The following is a 26,846-nucleotide window of genomic DNA, read 5'->3' as shown; positions in this document are numbered from 1 at the left end:
GAGTGGTTGGTATTGCAGGACAGGTTAGCTGTTCTGTGAGATGTGCACTACTAAAAATGCTTCGGAAAACATGTTCACTGTAAGAGCACTCAGAGAACACAGCAACCCTAGGGTAAGGTTGCTGTGTTTGAACTTAAACGTTTAATATAGCACGTGTCCTTGAGTTCAGTGCTATCTGCATGTTCGGTTCGCTGCTGATTAGAGAAAGGGAAAACAGAACACGTAAAGACAAGGTTCATGTGTGCCTGATTATCCCTCCTCCCACTGCATCCCTGCCCTAAGCCATGTTCCAACCAACCCGCTACTGCTAGATATCGACAGTTTTGAACTTTTGCCTCTTTTTGAGTATGTGGAGTAACATGCATTCAGTTGACGCAACATGATTAACAAGAAGGTTTATTAAAATTAACTCGCAAAGAAATAATAATACTAATACTACTACTACTAATAATAAAAAGAAGTAATCTGAAAGACATGTCTATTTCTAAGTAATGAAAAGTTTGTCTGAATCCACTGTACTGATCAGGGAAAAACTGCACCTGTTTAAAATGTTTCGTTTTTTTTTTTTTCTTTAAAAAAAAAGTGTGACTTTGTTGATAACGTTCAAAACTATTTACCTTTTCTAATAAAAGAACCTTTTTGGTACACGACCCCTTAGATGAATATTTTTTTTCAGGGAAGAGCAGCTGCTGTTCTGCATTTAAGTGACATAGTTATCACACTGAACAAACAGAAAAGAGTATAAAACACTGCCGTGCCTCTGCTAATGTATTTTCATACAATTTCTACTTGGTGATTTGAGGTAAGAACACCTACTCTACTAACACATATAATCAATTTGTTTGTGTTACATCTAAAATAGCAATACATATTTCTTCGATTTGCCAATCACACACTTTCCCTGCCATTATGCCTGGTCTCAATAGTTCAGTTTCAGTTGTATAGTGCTTTTAACAACAAAGCCACAAAGCAGCTTTACAGAGATCCGGATGTGGATTTCGATCCCTAATGAGGGAGCCAGACATGACGTCGGTAAGGAAAAACTCCTTGAGAAGAAGACAGAAGATTCTTGAGAGGAACCATTTTCTTCTTTGTGACACAAGATAGTAGTTTTGTGGTACTCAAGACCGACCGAGTGATCCCTAACCTCCCAATGCAATAACATAAAATAGGATTACACTACAGCACATGCTAGAAAACTGGACTACGCTTAACATGTCCTATGAATGTCCTGTGTACTTCTCAACTACTCAACTCCTGCACTCAAAATGTACGTGATTGAACCCTAACCCTAACCCCAGGCCCTTCATGAGTCACACGGATGAGGGAATTGGCACTCCCATACCAACTCCCGAAACCAGAGGACCATAGTTGAGACCTCCCACTGTATACTAACGTATCTGCCTCCCTCTACAGGACGTTTGGTGTCATGTTTGTGTATAAGGTGACTGTGTGTCTGCTGGCCCTGCTGCTGGTCTGTTCTGCAGAGGAGGTGAGAGACATGCATGCATACTGTATATTACACTTATTTATTTGACGGGCACCTTCATCCGAAGTGCCTGTACACAATCTAAACATCAAAGCACCTGTTTGAAAACTACTCACTGAAAAATTCAGCTCGGTTGGACCAGCTAGCAGCTGCCAAAACACGGGCCACGCTGGTAGACCATCTTTGTTATCTGCTGCATTATTTTCCAGCTTTCTTATTATTTCTAGTCTACAAAGTAGTAGAAACAGTCCTTTCTACCAGCACTTACCAGCTGGCAAAGATGGTCTACCAGCTTGGCCTGTGTTTTGGCAGCTGGAAGCAGGATTTTTCAGCAAGGTGAGCCATAGCAGATGTGAGAAGACCTTGTTGTAGAAGAACAGAAGGAGCAGCACCTAATCTAAATTTTATTAGTATTCATTGCACTTATAATTGTTTTTGTTTGTTTTTCATGTGCTGTCTGTTTTCTGTGCACCATGGTAAGTCATGTGCTTTAATGTTACAATGATTAGTCATGAATGAAATTCCATTCTGGAGGCATCTGCCATAGTAGCTGCATTCATTGGAGGTACTCCTTGCTGACAAGGAATGACAAGGAACCTTGACAGACATCATAGTCCACGCCCATCCTCCTAGACACCCACACTCTCAACAGCTTTGTTTTCTGCTAAATACAACTACGCTGCTAGTAGCGCTGATATCTCATTTAATCACAACGACAGTTTGGCCTTGCACGTCTGTCAAAACTATCAAGGAATTTTGGTTTAGCGGACAGAATTATGGCCTGCCAACGAATATATGCAATGCTACCTTCAAATTTAGCCTAAATAATGAAAATCAAAGGGCAGATGCCTTCTAAATGGGACCAGCTTTTAATACAGAATAAACAAACAATCTGCTTAATGAGCCACTATTCAATCTGCTAATGTTTTGTCTGATAGCTGTTGAGGACCCGCTTGCTGATCTGTCTGTGGGAGAGCGGCTCGAGAGAGTGAACAGTATCAACAGTATGTACACGCTCAGGCACACTTACTGTAACACTCACTCTTAGAGGGTAAAGAGTCCACCACTGCCATCATGCAGTATATTAAAAAATGAGTCATTATGTACAACAACCTACAGTTGTAACATTACATATTTATTAACACTGGTATTTTATATTAGAAAAACATTGTAAAAATATGATAAAAATGTTATATGTGTTAGATCGTGGTGTAGATGAACCCGAGCTGATTGAAGGAGACATTGCGGTTTATGATGACAACGGGAGAAACGCTGATCCCTGCACGTCCCGTGATTGCATGTGGCCAAAGTCGAGTGATGGCAAAGTCTATGTACCCTATGTCATCGCCAATCACTACAGTATGTAGATGTGGATATTATATTGTATTATATTACACTACCAGTCAGAAGTTTAGACACACTCATTCTTTATTATTATTTCCCCCCCATATTTTAGAATAATAATAAAGTCATCAAAACTCTGGAGTAACACAAATGGAACTATGGGAATTATGTCGTGATTAAAAAAAATCCAAAATAAATCAAAATAATTTAGTATTTTATCATCTTCAAAGTAGACGCCCTTTCGCCTAGAAATTTCCGGAAATGTATTCTTGGCGTTTTCTCGAGCGATTTCTTGAGGAATTTCCCCTGAGATGATTTTTAAGCAGTATTAAAGGAGTTCACACCGATGCCGGGCTCTTATCACCTGCTTTTCGGAATATTTCGCTCCATGTCGTCCGTTTAAATAAAGATTTATTTGTAAATAAAATGTTAGTTTTAGTCTAATGAAAGAAATGAATACGTCGGCACGATTATATTTTAACACTGATTTCAGATCAAAAGGTTTTTAAGATCATGAGAAACATTTCAGTCGAGCGTCCACAAACTTTTGACCGGTAGTCTATATTATTTTATATAACATAATTACATGTTATCAACATAATATATAATTAAAACATGATTATTATTATTAAAATAATATTTTTTCTACTGTTCATACATACAAATGATTTTGACTCATCTGGAGTCTGATCAATTTGTGCTATCATATAATATAATGCTAAAATAATATTATTTATCATCACACATTTACTGTACATTCACGTTGAAGTAGCACACTGAGCAAAATGACTGACCGAATAGGTACTCTGTACACCCTCAGCCGATCGCGAGCGGCAGATTATCCAGCGAGGCCTGGAATCTTTCTCCTCCATCACCTGTATCCGTTTTACTCCACGCTCCAATGAGAGGGATTATATCAGCATTGAGTCTCTCACTGGGTATGCACATGTATGATTTTCCTTAAAATGACTTTGCTCCAAGGGGACAGTGACACCCCGTTCAGCCATGCACAGCCTATACGCCATACTATAGTTAGTATTATCCATCACTTAATATTGAAGTGCATTTCGTAGTGAATATCTTAGAAAAGTTATTAACATTTAGAACCAGTTTCTGATAAAATATAGCATTACTGTTGTTACAGTACTGTCGTAATATAAAACCAACGTGTCATATTAACGATAAAATCCTATTCTTTTTGCAGATGCTACTCTTATATTGGACGCACCGGTAAAGCACAGACGTTGTCCCTGGCTCGTAGCGGCTGCATCTACCATGATACCGTCCAGCATGAGCTTCTTCATGCTCTGGGCTTTAATCACGAACAGACCCGCAGCGATCGAGACAGCTACATCCGTGTTGCCTGGGAGAACATTATTGAGGGTATAGATTGAGGATTTATGCACTTAGAGTATAGCGATACATTTATGAAGGAATGCAACTTTTTCAGTCAAATCTGAAAAAGTTCGAAAGTGTGAAAAAGTATTTGCCCCATTCTGATTTCTTCTGTTTTTGTGTACATCTCATACTAAATAGTTTTAGATCTTCAGGCAAAATACAACAGAAAACAAAGGCAACCTGAGTAAACACACAATACAGTTTTTAAAAAAAAAGTTATCCAACACATATCACCCGTGTGAAAAACTAATTGCACCCTTAAACTTAAAATCTGATTGTGCCACATTTAGCAACAATAACTGCAACTAAACGCTCCCGATAACTGGAGATCAGTCTTTCACTTACTTCTAGGACTAGGACTTACTCCTATGCTTTGGATCATTGTCTTGCTGCATAATCCAGTTGCGCTGGAGTTTCAGCTTACGGACTGAAGACCGGACATTCTCCTTTAGGATTTTCTGGTAGAGAGTAGAATTCATGTTTCCCTCAATCATTGCAAAAATGTGAAGGCCCTGAAGCAGCAAAGCATCCCCACAACATCACACTTCCACCACCATGCTTGACCATAGGTATGATGTTGTTTTTGTTGAATTCTGTGTTTGGTTTACGCCAGATGTAACAGGATCCCTGTCTTCCAAACAATTCCACTTTCGACTCATCAGTCCACAGAACATTCTCCCAAAAGGTTTAAGGATCATCAAGGTGTTTTTTTGGCAAAATCTTCTTATGAGTTAACAGTGCTTTTCGCCTCACCACTCTTCCATGGATGCCATTTCTGAACAATTTAGAATGAGACATACACAAAAACAGAAGAAACCAGGATGGGGGCCAATACTTTTTCACAGCACTGTATTTACAGTGGAGGGGGGTTGTTTCCTCATCAGGCAAAGAACACAATTTCAACAAGAAGGCCACTCTGAACCAGGGTACATCTTACGACTACAACTCCGTCATGCAATACCACAAGTCAGTCAATCACCAAACAGCTACTCAATGCATTTTACATGTGCAGTATATTATGATTTTATGACCAATGGACACTTTTAATTTAACACCTGCTCATTAATCTGAGTTGAAATGACATGCAAAACAGAAAATATTGACTTTGTTATTTGATATTTCAGAACTGCTTTCTCTAAGAATGGCCAGCCCACCATGATCCCCATCCCTGACCCCAATGTACCCTTCGGAACGGCGAGTGAGATGAGCCAAACTGACATCCTCAGACTCAACAGACTCTACCAGTGCTGTGAGTCATTCTGTTGCACAGTTGTAGCAATAGTCTTCCTTTATGCACTGCATGTGCTGTTTGTATTACAGAATGTTCTAGAATGGTCTTGATCAAAGAAGAGAAACGAATTATTCATTACAATTTTAAACATTTTTCTCTGTGTGCAGAAACTGCTGAGCGCTGCAGATGGGCAATCATTCAGGTGGCCTCGGACTGGATAACTTCAGGATAATAATAAATGGAAACTAATAAAACTGGATGATAATAAATTCACTCATTTGTTGCACTCAATACAAAAGTCAACACAAGTTTCTCAAAATCAGTTGTTTAAAAAATTGTTGTTGTTGTTCAGTGCAAAGCTATGCTATGTACACAACCCCTTTGTTTTACGTAGGTACTCATGCGATATACCTTTGGAAAGCTAAGATTCTTGTGATTCGATTGATTATAAACAGTTTCAAGATACAATCAAAACAGCATCTACATTCAACGTCGCTGTCAGACCACCGACATACAAACAAACACTTACAAAACTGAGGTAACTCACTTATGAAGCCTCATAGTAGTCCACTGATCCATAACATCCTGTCAAAAACAGTCTTGTTACACTGGCAAAGGTCTAAACAATCCAATTATATAAAAATATTTAGTCCGAAACACACAAAAAAAATCTGTAAATACCCACGGACTGTTGCTGCGTCATTTCAAATTACTGGCAGATATGCCTAATCTTTCAATTTTCTCCATTATAACTTCTGTTTGCTTGTGAATATCCCTAATTGCTTCATTTCAAAATGGCCACTGAGCTCTGCCCTTTCGTTTGACACCTCATTTGAACCAATAGGAGCTGTCCATGTCCTGTCCATAGCCTTCCATAGCCAATGAGAGTCTGTGCTGAAGGTAAGTGCCTTCCCCTTTTTCCTTTGTGAACAGCTCGAGCGTATTGCAACCGAGTTTATGGATGACTGGCACAACGTATAGCCAATGAAATTCTGAAAAATATGATACGCTGCTTCATGAGTGAGTTTCAACACTTCAATTTAAAAGTCCCTGCGAAAAGCTGCGTAACCAGTGGCATAAAAGCGTGTAAAAGTGAGCAAAGGTTTCAATTATGAATATACTGTATATATAAATATACATTTTGTAGATTGATGGATATGTGATATGATAGCTCTTAGTGTCACCTTTCATTACTGCACCAAATTATGAGAAAAATCAAGAGAAGTAGCCTTATTATCTTAGGTATGTGTACATGGTTACCAAGGGCCCTTTGGAGTCTCCAAAAGGTGATTTTGGTAAAACGCATGGATATATCCTTAGAAAGTCATGTGCAAAATATAAATTTTCTTTGGTATTGTTATCAAATTTGAACTTGGACTAGGAAAGGCCTCATGCTGTGGTCTAATTGTGCTCCCAGCTGTTGTCATCTGCAGGCATCCGTATGCAAAAATAAATAAATAAATAAATAAAATCGGGCGGAAAAAAACCCTTCTTGTTCAGTGTGTTCAAACTGCTATTACTCAATACCAATAGCACTTGCAGCGACTCTGACTTCACAGTGTCACCTTTCAAAATAGACCAAAACCATGCATGTACTAAATGGTTCAAGAACAGCTTTAATTTTACTTTGGGTATGCCATGGATAGGCGTTTTAGGCTAATTTTACAGGAGCTTAAGTGAGTACGATCTACATATAGGTAACAAACGACTCGTTCAAGGATCTGTTCACTCTAAACTCCTCCTTTCAGAGAGCCTACCTTGCTCTGATTGGTCATTTGTCCCAGTCTGTTGTGATTGGTCTACCACTTACAGCACCTGTCGGAAAGGAAACGCCCACTACCATATCTGAATTTAAGCTGTTCAGAATTTCTTTTGGGAGACAATTACTTGTCTTGCCCTTTGATTTTTTAAACTTTGCAGACTTTTTACATTCACAAACAGCAATATAAGACACTACATGAATGTTTATATCTGAAAAAGCATAATAGGTGCACTTTAACTTATAGCCTCAATATAAGGTCTCCATGCATAGTTTGCCAGCACCTCGTTGGTTGTGTTCGTCAGTGGATCCACTTCTTCTGGTGCGCAACACTTCCAGTCTTTTTGAAATTGTTAATAAGTTTGGCAACAGTGTCGTGTGCGATGTACTCGCCATTTTTCACGTTAAAGTCCATTCCAATCATCCGACAATTTCCTGATCCAACCATGAGAATGATTTCAATATATTCTTATTAATATATTCAATATATGTGTTCATTTTGCCTCTGTACGGAGACTTTTGGGACATCCTGTATATTAACTTGTGGCCGCACCTTATTAAAAAATACCCACCATGCTAATACTACAGAAGCCTAGTAGTTACTCTTGCTCAGTTCACTTCTTCCTTGTTTTAAGGCCGGACCAGCAAAATGGGTGAGACATGCTGTATCCTCCAGGCTTCAGTCATGTCCATCCATAACATCAATGTTCAGCTAATTTACACTCATTATTCAGTCCAAGTCCAAGTGATATTCACATACAGCATGACCATCACGATTACAGCTATGCTTAAAGCTTAAAGTGACTGGAACTGCAGGAAATGACAAGGGTTTCATCTCCAGCGGAGCTTTGGCAGTGTTTTCTTTAAAAGCTTTAAGTGTTTCTGCAGTTGTTCTCTTAGAGAGCTGTAGAGAGAAACTCTAACGACATAAGAAGTAATTTCTTAAAGCAGTAACTCGGGCTACCGTATGATTACAATGACAGCACTGACATGTTATAACACACACACACAGAAAGTGGAATAAGCAAGGAGTGTAAGTAAGTAGTAATTATATGACTCAGAAGCTCAGTGTCCATCATTTATGAAGAACTGAGAGAGAGAGAGAGAGAGAGAGAGAGAGAGAGAGAAACACACACACACAGAGGCTGAACAGTTAGTCACAGATTATTTTGATTGCTGCACTTTGGTAAATGAGAAACACTCTGGCTAATTAATGTAATTCACCAACATAAACTCTGCATCACAAACATTAATGCTCTTTAACGAAAACTCAGGTGCTTGTGCAGGGAGGTCACAGACCGTCCCTCACACACACTGTATAATACAACACAGTGCAGCTATATTATCTAATATAGCAGGACATGTAATTATCGTGCTGGCAGAACATGGACCGGGCACCAAAGCACTATGCTTAGACCCCCCTGTGTATAGTATTTAGCGCTGATGGAGAGAACAGAGTGTATGAAAGCTGTCGGTCAGTGTTTTATTGTCTCTGCTGCAGTAGGTGTGTGTGTAGACCGTGCACACCAAACGAAGGTAATTTTGATTGTAGATCTGCACTTACACAGCCTGAGAGGTTTGGAGTGGAATGACACTGAAGCTGCTGGGAATTTCACTGTTTCGGTGAGCTGTTTATCTTCAAACTTTAGCCCTCTGTTCAGGTCAATTTATCTTAGAACTATAACATTAAATGTCCTATTTATATTACAGAGGTGATGTGTAGGTCTGAGTTTTTCCCCCTTCTTTTGGCTGCGGCCATTTTTCTTTGATCACTGTGCAATATTGATTCTGGCACAAGTTTTATGCCAGTTTCCCTTCCTGGTGCAGCCCGCCCAATTTTCCGGGCTTGGGACCCTTGGGACTGGTGCAACCCTCCACTGTGTGAGGGATCTGAAAGTAACGTGTAAAACTGACCAATGTTTGTAAATGTGAAAGAAAATATGTGACTCCCATTCCTCATAAATAAATTGGGGCAGCCTTCTGTACGACTCTGAATGAAACATTTCCTGCAGAGCTCACATTTTTGTAGTCATTGGGATGGCTCAATATGGCAACCGTTCACTGTTTCCACCTAAGATTTGCATTTCTATGTATGAGCTCTACCTTGTCCTCTACACTTTCCACTGTCACGCACATGAGTGGATTTTTGATGATTAAAAAAAGCATGCATTTCCTTCAAGGCTCCCTGGATAATTCTGGCACGTTCATGCCATTCTGTTGGTGGCATTTGAGCCATTGAACAGCCAATAATCTCTGACAAAAAAGAATGGTGTTAGAATGGTGCTTTGTGTGGCATGGACAAAAAAATACCATTTGAAAAAATATTCAGGTGCTCAACTTTACATTGCCAGAAATGCCTTTTCAAATACTCATAGCACTGACATCAATAAAAGGCATCTAATATTTGGTAAAATTAACAGCATGGCCGAGGATCCTCAGCCCTCGGGTTTTTCGCTGTCCCACAGGAGTAAGTGGGTTTGTGGTTTAAAGGATGTCGCCCATTGATTCCCAAAGAGTCGACTATATTTGGATGTTAATGCTGTGTTACCATCCACACCAGTAAAGGACAAAATGACAGGCAACCATTCATTTTCTATGCGCATGCGTGACATGACATGGAGCTGTGATTTCAGTGAGATTTTCTTAATTCGATGCACATTAGATATGACACGGTAAAGCAGCAAATCGAAAAGACTGGCTCAAATGATTCCTGGCACCGATCCGTGGTCTGACGTCTCTTTAGTTCCCCAATTAAAACCTTAGTTCTTTACAGTTTGATGAGCGAAAAAAAAGAAGAAAAACCTAACTGTCTATCCATCTTGTCCTGTCATAATTAAATGTGTATAGAGACAACACAAAAAAGTAAACAATGCTTGAAAGTTAGTAGCAGAGATCGTGCGTGTCTCTGGGTGAGTGTACCGTACACATCTAGAACTTTCTAGATATGCTAATCTGCCAACAGAGCTAATATGAAGTCAAGCACTCAACTCAGAACAACCCATTTCCCCAGTGATTATCGCATCATTCAATTTGTGTTTAACTAGCTAGCTTTAGAAGCTGTATATATATATATATATATGTATAGATTCACCAATTTCTCATTGGAAGCAGTTTTGGTAATTACACATCCACAAAGCACAAACTCCATGCAAAGCAAGTGTTTTGGAGTGTGTTTGCAGTTGGCTCTGAAATAAATGACCAGATTGAGAAAATGTGACCGTGATTAGAGATTCAGCTCAGTGCCATGATCCACAGATCTTTCTATGAAGGCTACATGTATAATGAACTAAGAGTACATACATAGACATGCTATAATTCATTCCTAAGGCATTATATACTTTGTTAAAATTATTTATGAAAATGCATTACAGCTGATAGCATTATTTATAATGCACTATATAAGCTGTATATTTATAAGCTGATATTGCCAATATCAAAGAAATGTAGTATATGTAAATATATCATAATGCGCTAGGGATGCAACCAAATATGAATACGTTTTTTCAATTGAACCGGTAATGTGATCTAAACAGATACAAATACGGATATGAATAGGAGGTATACTATTTTTTATTATTATTATTATTATTTTAAGAAAGCTGGCCAGAAATCTAGTTGTGCATCGGTCTGAGTTGTGTATGCATTAGAAAAAATCATGCTCAGGTACAAATAAAAATAACAACTCAGTCAACAGGAGTAAAAACAGTCCTGTGCACATCTCTAGCTCAGACAATTAATGAACTGGAGAGATGTATCTGAGGTTGAGAGGAACACTTGACTAATTACAATTAACTGTAATGTTTCTCTTCCACTCCTGCCCACCAGCCAGTCCAAAGACATGCCAATCAGCCTACCATGCATGTCTTTGGACTGGAGGAGGAAACCGGAGTACCCGGAGGAAACCCCCGCAGCACGGGGAGAACATGCAAACTCCGCACACACCGGGCCACGGTGGGAATCGAACCCCCGACCCTGGAGGTGTGAGGTGAACATGCTTACCACTAAGTGTGTGTGTCTGTGTATGTAGAAGTGATCAGGAGTGTAAAGGAAGAAAAACGATTCCATATTTAATCAACCTTCATTAGTGACAGGCCATGAAACAGGAAAATCCACCCTGCTGATATCCACTGGTGTATGTAACAGACTGTGGGAAAATTAATGCTCTCAACACATCTGAAGCCATGACAAGAGAAGAGGCTTTGGATTCAACGTTACAGTGATGCAGGAAATGAGAAGCTTAACAGGCGTATATTAAGACCGGAATCAAATTTCAAAGACAAACAATATGCTTTGATTCGTGTTGGTGTAAATCGCACTTGTGAAGCCATGAAGCTAAAATCCTCTGTAATTAAAGCATGCAATTATGACTGAACTATATGAAGCTCTAGCTGTTGCAGTTTCTACTCTGTATTTGGTTCTTGCTCCACATTTATCTGATCTTTCAAAGCACATCATTAGGGTATGCTGAATTTGATTAAAAAAAAAACAAGTCTATTTTAATCTTTAACTATCGAGGTTTGGCGAATTTGTGCCCACTCACCATGATGGTAAAGTGTGGATATTTGAGTTACAGTTGGTTTCCTGTCAGCCCAAACCAGTCTGACCTTTCACCTCGGACCTCTCTCAGCAACCATTGCCGTGGTCAAAGTCACCGATATTACATTTCCCCCGATCTGTTTGATGTGAACATTAACTGATGGTCTTGACCTGTATCTGCATGATTTTATACATTTTGCTGCGTCCACATTATTGGCTGATTTAAGCAGGTTGAAGTTCCCATTGAAGTTGCTGATAAGCGTATATTCCACTCTTTTACTGGAGATAATAAACTTATTCAACAACGGATTTTATATTCTGGTTTAGGATATTCAGAGAAAAATGTATGTAGAGGCATTTTGAGTGAAAAAAGGCCGGTCTGGGATAAGGTTTCGCTTTACTATCCTATAGAACTCAGTCATACAGGCTTGATGCTACATCGGCACTCTTGGTCTGAAACTGATCTTCATGAAGGTCAATTATTCAACAAGTACAGAAAGATCAATGTGGTGCCTGAGCAATATATAGATTTGTACAACAGCGCTGTGGAATGCTCGATAATACCGCAGTAGGTTTGAAATCCTTTGTATAGTGAAGTGATGTGATAATTATTTAGTGTTTTTGGAAGGAGTCTCCATTGCCAGCGCTTTGAACAGTCAGAGGTAAAGCTGTAACTTGAAATTTTCAGACACTGGAAAGACTTCAAAACAAAGTGCTTTTTGGTTTCTTAGTAACACAACAAGCTGCATTTTTTTGTCTTATTAATTTCACGAGAGAGAAAAAAGAGGCAGGGTGATGAGGGAACAAGAAATGGAGGAACAAAACACTTTGAGGCACGCTGTTATTGGAAATCAATCAACTTCGGGATGGGAAAATAATCTCCGCTTCACGTCGGGCCATATCGCACCACTCCATCGCTGATTATTTTCCTGAAATTGCACACCTCTAAGTGGTTTATTTCTTACATACTATGTTCATATCAGTAATTGAAGATTAAAAAAACCCCCAAAGAATTATTGTAAGTGACACAGAATGACCATTTTACAAAAGTTCGAGCTTCCTCCGAGCTTTATGTATACAACTGAGTTCTCATCGATTTCATTGCTTTATTTAAGGTCCTCCTTTATTTATGAAGCTTTCCAGAGACCCAGAATTCTCATGAAATAAATAATATAGCATTTGTGGTCTGGCACTGTTCTCAATATTTCCTGCACAGTGGAGAACTCCCTAATGAAGATGTCAGTTTCACAAAACACACTGTCACAACAAATCATTTTCAAAATGAACAAATATATAAGCTTGAAAGAGAGGGGAGGGGAAAACACACCCTCTCTTTCTGACGGCTCGACAGTAAATGCTGTATTTAAATGGTAATTTCAATTTTTTCAATTTTTTTCAATTTTATTTTATTTGTATAGCGCTTTTTACAATAGACATTGTCTCAAAGCAGCTTTACAGAAATATCAACATGGTATACAGATATTAAAGGTGCGAATTTATCCCAACTGAGCAAGCCACTGAGTGGCGACGGTGGCAAGGAAAAACTCCCTAAGATGTTTAAGAGGAAGAAACCTTGAGAGGAACCCGACTCAGAAGGGAACCCATCCTCATCTGGGTAACAACAGATAGTGTGAAAAAGTTCATTATGGATTTATATGAAGTCTGTATGGCCTTAGGAGCAGCCGTAGTCCCAGCAATAAAATTTCTCACAGCCCTCAGTGGGTTCCTTTATCACTCTTATTGTTTAATAACCACAGCAGATTTTATATCCTCGAAACCATTATATCACTGAAGAAAAACTGTCATAGTAAGGATTTATCGTAAGTGTATTGATACCTAAAAGAGGTGTGTGTGTGCATAAGAATTTTCAACTAGAGACGCACCGATACAAAATTTCTCAGCCGATACCAATAAGCGATTATTCAGAGTGATATCGTTAACCGATACCGATAACCGATACTGATAGTTCTGCCTTTTATACCTTCTTTTAAATGAATAATAATTAATTCCACAATTCTGAAAGAAATGCAAATAAAAACTTTATTCTCTGCATTGCAGCAAGTTGTTTGACAGTAACTGGTCTCATCAACAGAAAACACATTACTCTAATTAACATTAACACATGAACTCAATTCTGAAGATTAAAGTAAGATTATTAACTTATTGAATGTTATTAATTCATATTAACATGGACTGAATTCTATAAAACCTCCTGTTAGTCTCACATTCACTCTCCACAAACACAAGCATTTCTACTTCATCACTGAATATCAAACTGGTAATATATAATATCAACTTTTTTATATATTGACATTAACCGGATATGAAATACACTACTCTACAAATACATTTACATCTTCCATCAGTGTACTGGTGCTTTAATTCAGTGCGAGCAGCTCGAGCAGTGCGGCAAAAAAAAATTAGACTCAACGCTGAAACTCCCGCTTCACTGCTGCTCACTTCCGGTGTAAAATGTTATCAGTGCAGAGATTACAGAGATTACAAACTGCAGTTTTGTCGTCATTCCACACCGTAGACATCTTCTTTACACACAGCACGAATACGATGTGTTTTCCCGCCCTCATTTGATTGACAGGATATAAAATATCAGGATATAATATATATCGGTCCTGATCATCGGATGTTTTTAAACTATTGGCCGATGGCCGCTAGCATGAAAAATTGCCTTACATCGGTGCATGTCTATTTTCAACCTTGCCCTACAGTACGCTTCAGAGAGCAAACTTCATGTTTAGAGAAACAGAGTAAGCCCACGGTGGTGATTAATATTCATAAAGACAAAATGGGTCTATAGAGATTCTGTAAGATGGTGACCAAAGACAGCGTGAGCTGAGCATTGCTAGAGCTACTGTCCCACTGCACCACAGCTGCTGTTCCTGACACTTGCTAACAAATGATAAAACAAAAGAGGGGCTTTTTTTCTTCTCTAATTGGTCTCAGGCCTGAACTACAATCCATCAGACTGACAAAAAGCACCACATCAGCAAAACGTCCAGCAGATGCAACAGGCCCAGGTTTATGTAAACTTCCAAAAAAAAAAAAAAAAAAAACGTTCATAAAACTTCAACATTAAAATAAAACTAAACACTTAAATTAATATTCTTCTGGGTATTCTTTCAAAGCGTTTGTTTATAAGAAAACAATCAGCGTGATTGTATAATGTGTAACATTATTTTTCCTGTAATAACACTAATACTACCTAGTACTCCTAGTACTACCTTATACTATCTAGTATAAGAAAGAAATAAATCATACAACAATACAGTATATTTGTTTTCCATGGGACTAATTATTGCTCATGGTTTGGTCCCTCAGTCAAATTCATAGAAAAAGTGTACCTTTCTTCATCCGGGATTAATAGGATAATGATAGTAGACATGTCACTACCACATTTTTCTAGAAAAGTAAAGACATAAGGATGATACAGTGATGATATCAGTACATAAAAAGCCCAGGCTACACTTAAAAAAACAAAACAAACAACAACAAAAAAAACCCTTAGAAGTCACAATGTGCAGAGGATTGATGCTTCGATGAAACATATTTTCCCAGCAAGATATAGCACTTCCCTGCTATTTTCTTTCTCCCTAACATGAGCTCTCATTCACTCTGATTCAATCAGCTACAAGATCAACGTTAAGATAATGACACGGTCTTGACAGGTTTAAGGTTTAAGGAAGTTCAAATTCACCTGTCATCTACGTAGCCAATCAGTGGGCTACTGTACCTGCATTCCCCCCATCCCCAGGCAGTTAAGGAGCTAAGGTCTATAGAGCAGCTAATTACTGTAAATATCCACTCATCCATGCCTTTGTTAACTAAGAACCCCATTTTCTTTACTACATCAATAAATCATCCACACACTAGCAAACACCAGTGAGAGAACATAGTATTTACAAACCAAATAAAGATAATCCTGATCCACTGAGACAGTGACAGGGAAGTTCAACAATCCAGGGTTAGGGTTAGAAGCAGCTGTCCTGCTTGAAATGGTGCGTGTTCCGAGACGCTAATTTTTTAGGGATTTAGTATTTGGCATGAATGTGCTAAAGAATTTGAGCCTGGCTATGGGTCACTTAAACCTCATTCTCAGCCTAAGAGATCTAAAGATTATGGAAGTGGATGTTTATCCTAGGATTGTTGCTGAAACAACAACATGCAGTCTACCACAAGAACCCCTTTCTGTTTCCTCATCCAAAGCCATCATGCTGAAAACAAACATTGCGCTGTTAAAAAAAGGATAGATGGTTTATGCAAGTGCAGCTCAGCAACCGTATTGAGAACAAAATAAAGCAGCCAGAAAACAACATGACCAAAGCAATCGACTGCCGATCACATGATCCATTACATCCTGTAACATCCCCCTTTACAAATATGAACTAAAGAATCCCATTTTACAACATTTGGCAGACGCCCTTATCCAGGGCGACTTACATTTCTCTAATTTACACAAATGAGCATTTGAGGGTTAAGGGCCTTGCCCAAGGGCCCAGCAGTGGCAGCTTGGCAGTTCTGGGATTTGAACTCACAACCATCCAACATCTTAACCACAGAGCTACCAATGACCATATTTTACAAATAAGAACTAAATAAGAACAAAATACTATATAAACTTTAGTCTGCATAACATTTAAAACAACTGCAATAAACTTCAAATTTTAGGCGCTAATCACCTGAAGTAACGATGAGTCCTTGTTACATTAACAGTTCTTTTCCTTTTCAAAAACTGTCACAGCAGCATTCCTAACTTATTAAAGATCAAGCCTCTTGGGTGGCTTGGACAATCGGCCAGCCCTAGTGTAAGTGTGTCCATCTGATGATGAGGGTTTGACAGGGTCAGGTGAAGCCTGTAACATGGGCTTCAGAAGAGTTGAGTTAGCATATAAAAGGGTACAACACACCCTTTCTGCATAAGAGGCAACTTGGGTTCAGTCCTGTCCAACGTTTGTGTGGTGGTTGACTCTGCTGCTCTTAGGTGCACTCTGTTTCATCTATATAGGGATCCAACCACATTCACAAGATAAGATCATGGTGCCACTTACGGAAGGCAGGTGCCAACCCTCCAGAGCACAGGGTTTCCCCCTGGAAGGGGCTTCATAAGGATCCTCGCTCCTATGTTCAGCTCCTGCAGATCACGAGCTGACATGTCATAATAGGATTTTGCCAACTGATTTCGGCGGTGAAGCCACTCCACAACCCCAGTTACAACAAATGGCTCCAGAAGCTTGTTTGTTACTGGAAGAGACATTTTCAGTCTCCGTGACATTAACCTTCGTGCAGGGCTATTGTCCTTGTATTCAGTAGGGGTGTTTCTCCAATGAAGGATTGCTTTCCAGGGGTCAGTTCTGTCGTGCATGGCTTTGCACAGAAGGTTCTTAGCAATCTTGACGGCTGACTCAGCCTTTCCATTTGATTTAGGATATCTTGGTGAAGAAGTGACATGCTCAAATTCCCAGCTGGAGGCAAAGCTCTTAAACAGAGCACCAAACTGAGGGCCATTATCTGTGATCACTCTATCTGGCTGACCATGTCGAGCAAACTGAGCCTTGCAGCGCTTGATGACTGTCTCTGCAGATAGATCAGGAAGCAGTTCAATCTCCCAAAAATCTGAGAAATGGTCCACAATTAGAAGATAGTCCTTTTGCCAGTGACTGAACAAGTCCATGCTGACGATCTGCCATGGCCTGCTGGGGATGTCTTGAGATAGTGTGGTTTCCTTCTGTTAGTTGTGTGCAAATTCATTGCAAGTCGAACAGTTACACACAAGACCTTTGATTTCTGCTTGCATATAAGGCCAATACAGTGTGTCACGGGCTTGACGATAACATGTGTCACCTCCTATATTGAATGTATGCACTTGAGCATCTCTGGACGTAGTGACTTGAGGATAATAACTTTCTGTCCACGGTACAAAATGCCATCTTGCAAACTGCATCGACATGTTTAGGTAGCCAGTGCCAAGGGGTGTTTTTTGTCGAGCAAGCGCCACAGTGGCTCGCAAACAGTCGACAAATGGGGCATGAACTTGGCTAAATAATTAGCAAAGCCAGTGAGATGCTGTACACCTTTGGCCTCCATAGTTTTAGGCATGTCCACGATAGCCCTCACCTTCTCTGGGTTGGGCTTCAAGCCAGTGGATGAAAGGATACTTCATGGAACTTCACTTCAGTGACCTTGAATTGCAATTTTTTAAAGCTAAGTCATAGCTTGACCTCTCTGCAATGCTCCAGCAAGGCCTAAAGCTTGAGATCATGATCATTGTCAGCTTGCTGGTCTGTGTCACCGCAGCCAACAACAAGAATATCATCTGCGAAGGGCTCAATCCCTGTTAGACCTGTTAACAGTTCATGATGTTTTCACTGATACACCTCAGGTGCCACTGAGACACCAAATGGGAGCTTTAGCCAGCGTTTCCCTCCCCATGGGGTCCAGAATGTGATCATGAAGCTGCTCTCTTGGTCCAGACTGCACCGTAAGAATGCATGTTTAGCATCAACCAAGGTGAAGATCCTTGCTTTAGTCAGTTTGTAGAACACATCTTCCAGACTTGGCATTATATAATGAGAGCATTTCAGAGCTTTGTTCAGGAACTTTGGGTCCAAGCAAATCCTAGTTGTTGTTTTTTTTTTTACTATCACCATGTTGCTGATCCAATCTGTTGGTTCTGTAACATCTGTAATGTGACCCTCTGCCTGATACGCATCCAGTTGGGCTGCTTTCATAGTGATTGGAACATTCCGGGGGCACACTGTACCGGTGTAACACTGGGATCCAGCTCATAGTGGATCTCACCAGGCAAGTTGAACACATCACTGTATTTGTCAATTAACTGTTCCTTAGTCAGAGGCTTAGACTGTTCATGTTCCATTTTGAGCACGTGATCTGGGATTGTAAACTTCAACAGGCCTTGATGTTCACAAGTAGAGAGAAGTGGACTTTGACTTGTCTCTACTATCTCAAGTGAAAGTTGGTATCTCTCTCCTTTGAGCAAATGTTCTGTATCAAAAACACCCATGGAGTCCAGCGACTCACCGAGTACAGCCGTAGTTTGACGTTATTGATGGGGAGTGGTGTGGTGTGGGTGGTGCCACCTTTACTTTGTCCTTGTAGCTCATCGCATTGCATGTTGCCCCTGAATCAAACTGACAATGCAGTGACTTGCCATGTAATCGCAGGGAAACAAACCATTTCTTCCCTTTCATGTGCACTGTGCTAATGGATTCAACTGTGTAAATGTTATCATCACTGTCCCCAATCGGCTCCTCCTTGGAAACTTCAATGCAGTGAAGCTTCCCCTCTGTAGATCTGCTTTTGCTTTTAAGGTACACTTTAGTGAAGTGATTGTCAGTTCCACAGAGTCTGCATCTTTTGCCGTATGCTGGACAATTATGCCTGCTTCTTGAATGCACTTTACCACAGTATCAGCATGTCTTGTCTTGCTTGTGTCTAAGAGTCTTAGTGAATTACTCTACGTCTGCTGGTTAGGCTTGAATGGTTTCCTAGCAACAACGTGAACCGTTTCGGCTGAAGGCATGCATGCCGCATCTATCGCTCTCATATGCATCTCAATGGCTGGGCATTTTTTTCACTTAACAACCTGCGTCTGGTGCCTTCAGTATGCCAAGTACGATTTTGTCATGAATAATTCCCTCCTTCCATCTAAGTTTTTGCTTATTCTCTCAATCTGGTCACAAAATTGTCTATGGTTTCCCCTTTCTCCCGTTTACAACAGCCGAACACATACCTCTCATAACTGCCATTTCTGGCAGGCTTGAAGTATGCTTCCAATGCATCTAGGATGGTTTTAACATCTCCCTTTTGTGCCGCTGTGAGATTCAAATTGTGCTGGTAAACATGTCTGCATTCAGATCCCATCACAGTTCTCGATGTGGCAGGTTGGTCCTCCCTGGTCTTTTCAGCCAGGCCCGTGACCAGCGCATAATCCTCAAACTCTGTTTTGAATAAGTCCCAGTTAGCGCTCCAGTTTCCATTCATGTTCACTGGTGATGGTGGAGGTATGGGCTGGTACGCTGCTAGACGGGCGAGGCACGGCTGCAGCATTATCAGCGTCCATAATCGAATAGATGGTCGGAATCAACTGTTACAGCGTAAACTTAAGGATGAACGCGCTAGGCATCTTCTGACACCATGTTCATACAGCAGTATAAGTATAAAACAAAAGGCAGACATGCAAGTGCAGCTCAGCAACTGTATTGAGAACAAAACAGAGCAGCCAGAAAACAACTGCATGATCCATTACATCCCATAACATAGACTGCTGTCAGAGGATTACCATAGTGTCCTTACCTATATTTAAAACCTACACCTTTAGCAGCCCTGTATTTCATACAAATTACGTTGAAGTAGCCTCCAAACACATGGACAGCTCTAACACCACCTCTTAAAAAAAGCCTATTTCGTTCTTTTAACTGCTTTTCGCCGTGTGTTGCAAGGAATTAAATTTCTTGTGTTTCCCAGAGGCACCCATTAGCAGAGTTGGCCATCACGACCTTGCCCACCTTTCCAATTCGTCCCCGCTGTGTCATTTTTACCTCCATCGTTTATCCCTCTCAGGCCCTCACATTCTCTCCATGTGAGAAATAGTGCCAATAAAGCTCCCACAGTTACAGAGCATGTGTGTTTGAGGGTGTGTATACATAACCTGTTTTTAAAGCAAGGATGTGATTGGACAGTGGGACAGCCATGTCCAGTTCAGCAGAGGTGAATGAATGAGTGTCGAATTTGTGAATTTGTGCAGTGCAACAATAAATGGTGTCCAGTCAACGGCCTCATAAGTTCCTTACTCACTTTTGTAATAATATTCTCTGAAGAAAAAACAAAAAACAAAAACGGGTTCCTCAAGCGTTTTTTTCAAAAGGGTTTCTACTTGGAGGCATTTCTGAAATGGAAACCCTTTTTGTCATGTTCAATATACTGTAGAATCATTAAGGGTTCCTCTAGAACAATCCACTGGTGGACCATGGTCCAGATGCAGAGCCAGCAATATATTTCAACGTAATGACCCAAGAAAAGTTAATTAGTTCATCACTTAGTTCATCAATTAAAAATGGATTGTAGCAAAGTGAAAAAGTTATATATAAAAAAAATTAGGCCAGCAACTGTAGTTTATTAAGCATGCTCTAATTTTTAATTATTTATTTTTTCAGATCTCCTGTTGTAGTTTATCCAATCACATGCAGTTATGTAAATTATTTAGCTACAGGTAGATCATCAGGTCAGACATTAGGTCTGAAAGACAAGAGGTTTCACAGGCTTTCATAGATTTTTCATTTTATTTACTCTCTCTGGTCTGATTAACTGACAGCATGACGTTTTTTTTTTTTTTTTTTTTAAAAATCAACAACAAAAACAGAATGTTTAACAATGAATGGACAGAGAAGTAGGTGATTATTCTCTTCAAAATAGATGTGCCTAATCTGTGAAGAATCCATGGCACTACCTTTTATATCCAATGAGAAAGGTAAAGAATGAATGGCACATTGATAAAGAAAAATTCAAATGAGAGAGAGAGAGAGAGAGAGAGAGAGAGAGAGAGAGAGCTCATAGGGAGATCGGTTAAGCAAAGCAAGTTCTTTTTTCTTTTGCTTTTTCTTGTCTGCAGTGAGAATAAAGGAGAGAGTTCATTAGTAATCACTGCTTCTCTCTTTATACATCTTTCTTGGTGGCATTCATTGTGGGTTTTCCTCCTCAACCTGACTAATTAATGAGGAACACCGTGACAGGTGACTTCTGCTTAAAAGTCTTTCTGCACCTCTTGCTCTCATCTTTTTCATTTTACGCTTCTTAATCCTGTTGATGAGAGAAATATTATTCACGCTCAGGGGATGAATGTATAATTCATTTTCTTCTTCATTACTGTTGGTGAAATTATTTCTTCATTGTACACCCCCAGGACAGGCCTGAAGGATTTTTTTCTACTTTACACTGTTAAAAAAAAAAAAAAAGAAGACGTATTTTCTCGAGAACATGGTATAAAAAACCATTCATACCCAGAAGAAAGCTTTCCAGGGAATTTTTTACAGTTGATAATAATTAGTCACCTGTCTACTCACCATTAATCACCTCTGCACTCCCAGTAAGCCTTATGATTTCACATGTGACTAATTGATTATTTATTCTTCTCTTCCGTGTGAGGTTAAAATGACAATTTCTTCTTTGCATTGGAGCCGTGACTCATTCATGTACAGTAATCAGAGACACTAGAGCAATCCATATACTAAACCTTCTCATTTTCCTGTCCTCTAGGAAGGAGACACTGCGAGATAGAGAGAAAACAGAACGTGAACGTTCTTTCATGCCAAAAATAACAGTTCCGATCCACATGCCGCTGCCTGCTGGGTATCGATCTCTTTAAATTACACTGAACTAAAAGTCTTGACCTTCAGCTAATTGTGTGTGAGGGTAGCGGGGCAAAAAATTTCTACGTTACAAAGACCACCGAAGATGGAAGACGGAAAATGCTCGCTTGTAATGCTCTCTAAGTGCGGCACACCAAAATACTGCCTATGTTTTAATTAAAGAATAAACTCTGAGTTAAGAATATTGACAATTTTCCTCCCTTATGGAAAGATCCCATACATTCCACACAGGATCATGCAGTATGTTCTTCACATTATGTGAGTTATCAAATATTATTATGAAAAATGTCCTGAAGTAAACGCATGTAACATCACATGAATAATATGCGAATGCATGAAAAATAATGGTAACACTTTACAGTAACAGTAGATGAATAATCATGAACTACTACCAGAATTTATACTCACTTAAATATGAACTAAGTCATTAAATATGAGTTAAGGCATGTACTAATCACAAATTAACCTCAACTACGACGTGAGTCTTATGAATTCACGAGTGAATAACGACCACCTTAAGTATGTTAGTACATGTTTGTTATTAAGTCAATGTATTAATAAACACGTAGGGGTAAACTAAATCAAACATGCTGTATAAGAAAGAATATGAATTAAACGTGCATCATTTCAAACTGTTTATATAATTTGCCACCCAGAGCACGTACTAATACTACAGTGGGATTTGAAGAGAAATGAACGGAGAATGACAGAAAATGGGTTGAGATAAAATGATTGTTGTTTTTATCAGTGCATCTTTCTACATTTGATAAGGAGGATCAGTGTAAATTATCCAATGATGTTTGTGTACGCAGCTGTATATGCTTAGGATCATTATCCTGCTGTAAAACCAAGTCGTGACCAAGTTCGAACTTTCTGGCTGATGTCCTAACAGTTGCTTCAGTATTTCTAAATAATTATCCTTCCTCATGATGCCAACTATTTCCTGAAGTGCACCATTCTACCATTCCTATTTCCAGTAAAACACCCCTACAACACGATGCTACCACCCCCGTGCTTCAGAGGTGGGATGGTGTTCTTTAGATTAACAGCCTCACCCATTTTTCAGCTATACTTATATCTGATCATTATGGCCAATCAGTTCATTTTTTCTTTCATCTGACCAGATAACACTGGCTAGGTCTTTGTTCAAATGAAAACTTCACTGAAAACCTCAGTCTGGCTTTTTTTTTATACTGGTCTGGGCATTTGCGTAGCTGGCCATGGTGATGTCTCACTCTCTTAATGGTGGATGTACATACTTTGGTACATGATACCTTCAAGTCTTTCACACGTTCATTCGTTAATGTCTTGGGGTTCAGTGGAACCTTTCAGACCAAAGTCTGTTCATCACTGGGAGTGCATTTGTGCCTACTTCCTGAATGATGTGGTCCCAAGATTTTTATATTTGCATACAATTTGGTTGTACAGATGCTTGTGGTACCTTTTCACGGTAGTGGTTTAGAAATTGCTCATAAGGAGCTCTGAGTTCTTGGCTGGTTGCATGGATTTTCCAATGGCATCAAAGCACTGGCACTTAAATAAAGCCAAATGTTCACTCCCAATTCACTCCTAATTATGATCATTTGCCAGAAGCTTCATGAAGTGATTATTTTCTGTAATCTTCCAGACTGTTTAAAGAGACAGTCATCTTTTGTCCCACTGGAATTCTGATATAGTGAATTAAAGCTGTCTCTATTCAGTTGTTTTGAAATGACCTCGGATGTGAGAAAAGTAGATGCCCCGATTGATGTGTCAAAAGAAATGTCTTAGGCGTAAGTAAAACTTTTGGCTTCACCTGTAGGCTGTAAGCCAGTTAGTGTGGGTTTGCCTCTGTATGTGTGTATAATAGGATTTTCAGTGCTGGATGTATCACATTAACCTCAGAGGAGGAGAAGGCAAAGGAGAGTGCATGATTTCATAGGCTTTAGATACCTTGAAGTATTACTTTCCTTTTTTCTTCGCTCGTTTCCTCTCATTTCTTGACTTGTCTCTGAGTAGAGTGTCACTTGTGTCTGACTGAAGTAGCTTTTTCTTTCATTTTACTTTACTCGCTCCACTCTGAAGATCAGCCATTAATTTATCACCACGCTCTGAGAGCAGGGGAACGGCAGGCTTGATTTCTCATATCTGCTGTTGAGTCACTCTCAGTCCTGATGTGGGCACTGTGTCAGTGAATGTGGATACCATGCAACTATTTCTGGATTTTGCTGCCTCAAAAGTCAACCATATATCAGTCAGAATTAGCAATGAAGCTAAGTACTCATGAATATTGCTTCAGAGTACTCTTAATAAAAATGGATCTAGTCCTTTACTTCTTGTGCCCCTTTATATTACTCTCTTATGCTATTAAGGCAGGTCTTTGAGACAGATACAGTGTATTGTGTGTGTATAATATCATACGAATAAAAACCCTCTCTTCTCTTCACTCTTCTCATTTCTACACTAATACCATGCCCAAAATCTTATCTCAATCTCTCTGAATCTCATCCAACCCAGCCCAGAGAGAGAGAGAGAGAGAGAGAGAGAGAGAGAGAGAGCGAGAGAGAGAGAGAGAGAGCAAGCTGCATTTTCATGATAGCAGTGCTCATTAAATCTGGATGAATCTGTGAATGTCTGAATGCCGTTCCCAGAATAGCAGAGGGAGAAACTGTATGTGGGGATTGTTTTTAGATGAATGATTTCACACCAGACTCGACCTGCTGCTTTTGTTGGCCTGAGAGGCTGGACATTCAGATATGAAGATTCAGAAGCATCCTGTGTATAGAAAATGTGATTATATTATCAATAACAGAATTCTGACCTGCTGTTATTGATGTACCCAAAAGGTAACAGTCCTTGGGGTGTAGTAGTCTGGACGAAAATGTGAAGATGGAGCAATTTGTGGACAAGCTATTCGTACTTGTCTCCGAATTGAAACTATTTCTGATGAGAAACGGCTGATTCACTCCCAAAGGTGCTTTATTTCATTTCGCCTGACAGAGCTGTGGACTTTACAGCCCCTTCTGTATGTTGATAACTTACGTTGTATCATATTACTGCGTCTCAAACTGTTTCCTCAGGGGTAGAATTATAGTTATCAAAACAATGCCTTCTCAGACACAAATTTCTGAGACTGCAGAGGCAGCAATTGAGAAAGGTATTTTTCTAAAAACTCACAAAGACCTTATGTTACTGAATATTATACTATAGTGTTGTTGGATTCTCCATCAGTGTTTCATTTTCTATAACAGCAATGTGCTTGTTCTAATAAGATATTGATTCTCTAGTAACAAGTGATTCTCTCTGACTTGTATGATGGACATGCCGGGATACATTATGTACGATATGGTGAAGTTTTCTGTTCATAGACGTATAAAATTCATGGAATGAGTCTCCAGTGTCAGGACTTTGGAACAACCAATGGTTCCTGTAGAGTTTCTGCAAGGAGTTTTGAATTTTGCTGTTTAGTGGTGAGATGATAAGCTGCATTTTTTGTATTATTAATTTCAAGAGAGACTTTAGAGAGAATAGTGAGGGAGTGATGGTTTACAGCTCTATATGGAACATACAAGATAATAACCAGTTTAAAGCCATGCTTTTAGGAAAGCTAACTTCTCACAGGGCTTAATTTTTCACTCAAAAATGCTAATATGGCTAACAGTTTCTGAAAGCTTATAGTCATGCTAGCTGGTTCTACAACCATCTCCTTATCAATTTTGAACCTATCTGGAAATTTTGCTTTAAGACAGATATTGTTTTAGCATAGCTAATGCATTGACACTGCTTGGTCAATACATAAACTGTAATTTAATCCACGTTTATTGGCCATGTGCTGCCATGGATTAAAGGTATAATTAGGGTATTAATTTAGTACCCCCTGATCCTCCCATTAGTGTATGGCATGAAAATTATCTGCATTAAAAAGGCACTATGAGAAAGGGCACCAGCAGCCTACGGTCATGATGTTATCATTAGTGTCATTACATCTCAAGTGGTCCAATTGACTACAGCTTAGAAGTCCCGTACTTCCATATTTGGATAAAACCTATTCACACATACCAACTGTACACCTGTACCAACATGATAGATCAGGCTGGTTCTTCAAATCTGGCCTTCAAGGTCCACTGTCCTACAGAGTTGACCTGCAATGCCAAACTCACAAATTTTTTACAGCAGAATACTTCAATAGAGGACTTATTCCTGGGAAAATTTCAGATTTGTATCTGGTTTCCCACCAGAATTATTCAACCTGAAAGTGAGGGAAAATTTAAATGCCGTTCTCAACCCCATAAAAAATATAAGAGAAGTCTCAAACCTGAATGTGCATGTTCTGCATGCACACTATACTTTATATATATGTGCATGTGTGTGTGAATGTGCATGTGTGTGTATATATATATATATATATGTATATGTATGTATATACATACACATGTACTTTGTATGTATATGTACTTTGTAATGTGCTCTAGAGATCAGTTTATGTTCCAAAGAAATAGAACCATCCTGAGTTGAGATATTGACTGTATCAGCGAGATTTGTTGTGTGCCATGACAAAAAAGATGACCATTGTGGTTAAACGAAGAAAAATAATAAATAAATAAATAAATAAACAAATAAATATAAACCTGGTGATTTTGCAATGCCAATACACGGACGTAATCACGAGGAAAAAAAAAATGAGGAAAATTAAAAACTCTTGAGCAACCA

At 39.3% G+C, this 26,846-nt stretch overlaps 2 protein-coding genes across 3 annotated transcripts in view; one reads left to right on the top strand and one right to left on the bottom strand.

Annotated features, from left to right (window-relative positions):
- Positions 1-26,846, bottom strand: part of LOC128606994 (carbohydrate sulfotransferase 8-like) — an 82,005-nt gene that overhangs the window by 4,199 nt on the left and 50,960 nt on the right. The gene's annotated exons all lie outside the window — the stretch shown is intronic.
- Positions 725-6,281, top strand: LOC128606995 (low choriolytic enzyme). 2 transcript variants are annotated; one of them, XM_053623587.1, is made up of 9 exons: positions 725-802; positions 1,417-1,492; positions 2,436-2,493; positions 2,693-2,848; positions 3,654-3,771; positions 4,038-4,216; positions 5,116-5,197; positions 5,356-5,480; positions 5,630-6,278. In XM_053623587.1, coding segments are annotated over exons 2-9 (783 nt in total). In that variant the 5' UTR covers positions 725-802; positions 1,417-1,429; the 3' UTR covers positions 5,632-6,278. The 2 variants fall into 2 exon arrangements, with proteins under 2 accessions (XP_053479562.1, XP_053479563.1); XM_053623588.1 differs by lacking the exons at positions 725-802; positions 1,417-1,492 and adding an exon at positions 1,923-1,965 and having other exon boundaries at positions 2,428-2,493; positions 5,630-6,281.

This window comes from Ictalurus furcatus, chromosome 4, assembly GCF_023375685.1.
Source record: "Ictalurus furcatus strain D&B chromosome 4, Billie_1.0, whole genome shotgun sequence".
In the NCBI taxonomy this organism is placed as follows: Eukaryota; Metazoa; Chordata; class Actinopteri; order Siluriformes; family Ictaluridae; genus Ictalurus; species Ictalurus furcatus.
This window is presented reverse-complemented; position numbering and strand designations above follow the sequence as displayed.